Source organism: Chenopodium album, chromosome 1 (assembly GCF_948465745.1).
Source record: "Chenopodium album chromosome 1, dcCheAlbu1.1, whole genome shotgun sequence".
NCBI classification, from domain to species: Eukaryota; Viridiplantae; Streptophyta; class Magnoliopsida; order Caryophyllales; family Amaranthaceae; genus Chenopodium; species Chenopodium album.
In genome coordinates this window covers 11,781,656-11,787,861 of record NC_137834.1, presented here as the reverse complement: position 1 = coordinate 11,787,861, position 6,206 = coordinate 11,781,656, and the positions used below count along the sequence as shown (strand labels likewise).

Genomic DNA, 6,206 nt, shown 5'->3' with positions numbered 1-6,206 from the left:
GTCCGTGGCCTTCAACACTGCGCTTCATCTAAGCCATACCAGCTACCAGATACCTCTGTCTAACCTTCTAGTTTTCATTTGTTCCTTTTTGTTCGGCTCAATTTTCATAATGGTTACTCCTTTTTTTTTTTTTTTTTTTTTTTTTTTTTTTTTTTGACAACAGTGGTTTCTCCCTTTGATAAGTAATACTTCCTCCGTTTTTTTCAATTGACACCGTTTGACTTTTACACTATTCACACAACACCCTTTGACTTGTTTTTGTGGTTTATAGATACGATAAATTATATTCATGTGGGATCTTGTTTAAATCGTTTCAATGTATATTTTATTAATTTCTATTTATAATTTTACAGTGTTCATAATTAGAGATATTAATCGTTTAAAATATGCATTGGCAAACGTGATAATAGAAAGGTGTCAAGTAAAAAAAAAAAAAAAAAAAAAAAAAAAAAAAAAAAAAAAAATAATAATAATAATAATAATAATAATAATAAGACTTGTGTGAGTTTCGCTCTGGAGAATAGGGTTCCTTTCTTGCGGAGGTCAGAGGGTTTTCTCTTGTGTGTTCAAGCTTGTCTACCCTTGCTTGAGGGTTGATTCTCGGGGAGATGGCTGAGGAAATTGTAGAAAAGTGGTCGAATCTGAAAATTATGGCAGAGGAAGATGATATTGCAGATTTGGGCGCTTCGAACTCGGACCCTCAGGAGAACAAAATCGCCTTATCGGTGGTCGGAAAACTTCTGACGGTAAGATCGTATAATTTTGATGCTATGCAACGAACTTTGAAACAAGTTTGGCAATTGAAACGTGATGTAGTATTTCGTAAGATTGAAAATAATCTTTTTATCATCCAATTCTTTCATTGGCGTGATCAAGAGAAGGTCCTTGACGGGGCACCGTGGAACTTTGAGAACCAATTACTTTTACTTAAGGACATTGCTGGTAACGAACAACCAGAGACAATTGAATTGAAATTTTGCCCTTTTTGGATAAGACTATATAACCTACCCCTTGACAGTAGATCGAATGAGGATGTTCGGGTGATTGCGGATAAAATTGGGGCTGTAATGGAGGTGGAGAAAGATGAATGGGGGTGGGACAAATCTCGTAGAGTGCGTGTGATGCTAGACACGTCGAAGCCTCTGCGAAGGGTGCAAAAAATCAGGAACAAACAGGGGAATGTGACGATGATTCAATTGAAATATGAACGGTTGTCTACCTTCTGCTTTATGTGTGGGGTGATTGGACACACTGAGCGTGAATGTCCTACTGTTGAAGAAGATGAGGAAATTGAAGAGAAGCAATGGGGTTTATGGCTAAGAGCTTCTCCTCGCAAAGGCCGCGCAAAATTGATTGATGATGTGTCTGCTATACAACCTCCCTCGAGGAGGGAGTTGGTGTTTACTTGCAAACCAGCTGCCATGTTAAACAAAGAAAAAGAAAGGGGGAGACAAGGAGGTAAAGGGAGTGAGGAGGGAGAGGTGCTAGCTGAGCTGCAGTGGCGTGTTTGGAGAGTGGAAAAAAGGGTGTGCAAAATAATGGGAAGGAGGGGTGTATGAAAGTGAGGAGGGGGGAAGGGGTGAGGAAAATACTTCAGGGGTGAGTGTTGCAATTCCTTTATCGAAGGGGAATGTGAACTCGGGTATGATATTTGGGGCAGGGGAGGGAGAGAAGGCGAGTAAAATAGGGGGCAAGGGTTCGAGAAAACTTAAAAAAGGATGGTAGGAGAGGGAGAGGGGGGAGGTGAGTAAAAATGGATTATGAGGGTGAGGTCTTACTTGGAAAAAGAAATAGAGAGGGGGAGGATAACTTGATGGAGGTGGAGAATGTAGCGAAGAGAACTATGCTTGATGGTACTTTACATGGATAGCGAGAGGCGGAGGTAGCGGTGGAGCTACCCCGCCAAGCCCAATGAGTATTCTTAGTATTAACTGCAGAGGTGTGGGCAACACCGATGCAGTTAACAATCTCCGGAACTTAGTACGGAGGGAGGCCCCGTCTCTCATTTTTAGGATGGAGACGAAGCTTAGTAGTGGTGAAATGATGAAAATTCGTTCGAAATTAATTGGTTTTGATGGGATTGATGTGGATAGCCGTGGTCGCTCGGGGGGTTTGGCTTTGTTTTGGAGGAAGGAGATTGAGGTGGAGTCGCGGTCGATGTCGATACACCATATTGATGTTTTTGTGAAGAAGGGCATTGGTGAGGTTCCTACTTGGCGTCTATCGGGTTTCTATGGGTGGCCTGAGGTTCACAACCGGCACTTATCTTGGGAATTATTGGGGAGTCTTGCTAATGAGTGTGATGAGGCATGGGTTTGTATTGGAGATTTTAATGAAATTCTTCATGAATCGGAGAAGAAAGGGGGGCGTGATCGGGCTTTGTGGCAAATGGAGAACTTTCGAGATGTTATCGATAGGTGTAATTTAGTTGATTTGCCTTACTCCGGGTACGAGTTTACATATGATAATGGACAATGGGGTGAGGATAACGTTCAATGTCGCCTCGATCGAGCTCTTGTTCTTCAAAGTTGGAGAATTTTGTTCCCAAATGCGAAGTTGTTGCACCTTGACCGTGAGTGGAGTGATCATGCCCCTTTGAAGCTCACTCTTGATGGGAGTGTGGATGAGGTTAGGAGAAAGGGGAGGATTTTTCGGTTTGAGCAAGGCTGGACCGAAAATGAGGGTTGTGAAAAGGTGGTAGATGGTGCGTGGCTTGCGGGGGGAGCTGCAGTGGAGAGTAAAATAGCCTTGTGTGCTGCGGAGTTGGCGTCTTGGAGTGAGAAGGAATTTGGGCATATTTTTAAGGAGATTCGAAAGAGAAGAAAGCGGCTGGGGGCTCTTAATAAGGGGGGCAAGGTCCGAGAGTCAAGTTAAGGAGAGAAGGAGAGTGGTTAAGGAGATTACTAATCTCCTACATCAAGAAGAATTATATTGGAAGCAAAGATCGAGGGCTTTGTGGTTGGAGGCCGGGGATCGAAATTCTAGCTACTTCCGCAGGAAAGCTTCTAGTCGGAAACAAAAAAATAAAATTTCTTGCTTGGTGTCTGATGATGGCATTGCGCATAGTGGGGAACAGGAGGTGGAGCAAGTGGCTACAAATTATTTTCGGCATTTATTTACCTCGTCCAATCCGGGTAATTTTGATGATGCTCTTGTGGGGATTGAGAGAAGAATCACTAATAATATGAATGATACTCTTGTGGCCCCCATACACTCCGGATGAGGTTTTTTGCGCGTTAAAACAGATGCACCCGTTGAAAGCCCCGGGGCCGGATGGTATGTGCCCCCTTTTCTTTCAGACTTATTGGCACATTGTTGGTCCTGCTGTGACTAGTTTGGTGTTAGGAATTTTGAATGGTGATGATATTCCAACGCCTATTAATAAAACATTCATTGTTCTTGTTCCGAAGAAGAAAGCCCCGGATAAAATGGTTGAATTTAGGCCGATTAGTTTGTGTAATGTGGTGTATAAATTGGTCACTAAAGTTTTGGCTAATCGCTTAAAAAATTTTCTATCGGAGATTACTTCAATTAATCAGAGTGCTTTTACTCCGGGTAGATTAATTACAGATAATATTTTGGTGGCCTTTGAGATGTTTCACCATATGAAACATTCTGCTAGTTTGGAGGGTTTTATGGCTCTAAAGCTCGATATGGATAAAGCTTATGATAGAGTGGAATGGGATTTTCTGAGGGCGATGATGACTAAGATGGGATTTGCAGGGTGTTGGATTGATCGGGTTATACACTGTGTTTCTACGGTTTCTTTTTTTGTGTTGATAAATGGAGCACCTTCAGGGGAGTTTACCCCTAGTAGGGGTATTCGGCAAGGTGATCCATTATCCCCGTATTTGTTTATTTTATGTGCGGAGGCTCTCTCGGGTTTGCTTAATAAAGCGGTGGAGGATGGTACTTTGCATGGGATTCGTGTGGCTCAGTTGGCTCCTTCCATTTCCCATTTATTGTTTGCGGATGATAATATCATTTTTTTCGAAGGCTAGTGAGGCGGAGGTGGATAACATTGGGGAAATTCTGAAAACTTATGAGATAGCATCGGGGCAAATGGTGAATTTGGGAAAGACGACTGTTTCTTTTAGCAAAGGAGTGAGTGAGGTGAGATGGAGAGAGTTGGCGGAAAGGTTGGGGATGAAGGTCGTTGACATTCATGATAAATACTTGGGTCTTCCAACAGTTATTTGGAGATCGAGGAGAGTGTTGACGAAGGATATTAGAGAAAAAGTGTGGAAAAGACTACAAGGGTGGAAGGGGGGATTTCTTTCTAAGGCGGGTCGGGAGGTGTTGATTAAGGCAGTGGCCCAATCTATCCCGACCTATGCGATGAGTGTGTTTAAATTCCCTTCTTCTTTTTGTGACGAATTGAGGTCTTTGGTAGCAAACTTTTGGTGGGGGCAAAAAAATGGGGAGAGAAAAATTCATTGGGTGGCGTGGAAGAAGATGTGTGCTCCTAAGGCTAGTGGTGGTCTCGGGTTTCGTGATTTAAAATTGTTCAACGCTGCATTGTTGGGTAAGCAGGCATGGCGGCTTCTTCAACATCCCGAGAGTTTAATTGCGCAGATTTTGAGGGCAAAATATTTTCCGAATGGTAGCTATCTCACTTCGGAAATTGGGGCTAATCCTAGCTATACATGGCGAGGAATTTGGAGTGTGAAATGGGTGATTCAAAGAGGTATTAGATGGAGAGTTGGTGACAGATTGAGTATTTCAATTTGGGGCAGCCCGTGGATTCCTGAGACTCAGTCTCGAATGGTGATCTCACCTAGGGGATCGGCAAGGGAGGACATGAGGGTGTGTGATCTTATTCATCTCCCAACTGCTACATGGGATAGGAATATGATTGATGAATTGTTCCTGCCTTTTGAAAGGGAACGTATATTAAGAATTCCTATTAGTTGTCGTCTGCCGGAGGATAATTATTGTTGGGAACTTGAGAAGAATGGCGATTACTCGGTTTGTTCCGCCTATAGAGCTATTTTTGGGGATGTGGATGCAAGTGAGTTAGCTACTGCTTCAAGTGGGTCAAATGTGTGGAGTAAAATTTGGCATGCTAATACTCTTCCAAGAGTGAAAATTTTCTTTTGGCGTGCGTGTTGTGGCGCTCTTCCCACGATGGTGGGGCTTCATCGAAGAGTATCAAGTATGGATCCTTTATGTAGCATTTGTGGTTCGGATGAGGAAACTGATTTGCATTGCCTTCGGGATTGTGTAATTGCGCGATTAATTTGGAATGAAAGTGGGGTGAATGATGGAATTTGAGGGTGGCTATAGGAGTTTTGGGGATTTTGCCTTGACTCGTATTGATTGTTTGCCAAAGAAGGAGTATGGGTTATTCATGACTATTTGTTGGGCTATTTGGAATGCTAGGAATAGGTGGTTATTTGAAGGGGAGGCTTGTGATCCTCGAATTTCAATGGCTTATGTTTGGAAGTCTGAGCTGCAGCACGAGGATGATGCGGGGGTGGGGGTGAGAGCTGCTGCCCGTGTTCATTGGAAGCCCCCTGCTGGGTCGAGGGTGAAAGTGAATGTAGATGCTGGCATTTGGGAAGGTTTGGGGTCGAGTGTAGGGGTTGTTATTCGCAGAGCTGATGGCAGTGCTTGTGCTGCTATGACATGGATGGTGGATGATAGGTGGGCTCCCAATATTACTGAAGCTAAAGCACTCTTGTTTGGGCTTCAAATGGCTGTGGATCTTGGGTATAAAGATGTGGTCATGGAAAGCGATTGCCTTGGTTTGATTAATGCGGTTTCGTCACGAGAAAGAGGGAGTAGTTCTTTTCACCTTATATTAGATGATGTTTATCATGTTAGTAGTTTGCTTGAGTCGGTTAGGTGGAGCTTTATTAGGAGGGAGGGAAATAAAGTGGCGCATGAGCTTGCTCATTGTATGCCTTGGGCTGTAGGGAAGCAGGTTTGGTCTTCGACTTTTCCTGAGTGTATTGTTGCTTTGTTAAACTCTGATCTCCCAAGTAATGAAAGCTAAGTGCCCAGTTGGGGCTTTCCATCAAAAAAAAAAAAAAATAAAATAAAAATAAAAATAATAATAATAATAATAATAATAATAATAATAATCACTTTACTCTAAAATTTGGTCCCTTTAATTTTGTCTCTTATCAGCTTTACGCCTTCACTCAATCCCAAATTTTTGTAAATAACAAAAAATTAATTGTATTGAAGTGAACAAAAAGGGA

General features: G+C 42.6%; 2 protein-coding genes across 2 annotated transcripts; both read left to right on the top strand.

Moving 5' to 3' along the window:
- Window positions 1–1,753: 1,753 nt before the first annotated feature.
- On the top strand, window positions 1,754–2,874 carry LOC145628392 (uncharacterized). Its single transcript, XM_081680688.1, has 2 exons — window positions 1,754–1,853; window positions 1,961–2,874. The coding sequence occupies exons 1-2, from the start codon at window positions 1,754–1,756 to the stop codon at window positions 2,872–2,874; spliced, it is 1,014 nt and encodes a 337-aa protein (XP_081536814.1).
- A 2,476-nt stretch (window positions 2,875–5,350) lies between these two features.
- Window positions 5,351–5,998, top strand: LOC145628365 (uncharacterized). The gene has a single exon (XM_081680656.1). It carries the CDS (start codon window positions 5,351–5,353, stop codon window positions 5,996–5,998), a length of 648 nt encoding a protein of 215 aa, XP_081536782.1.
- Window positions 5,999–6,206: the final 208 nt, after the last annotated feature.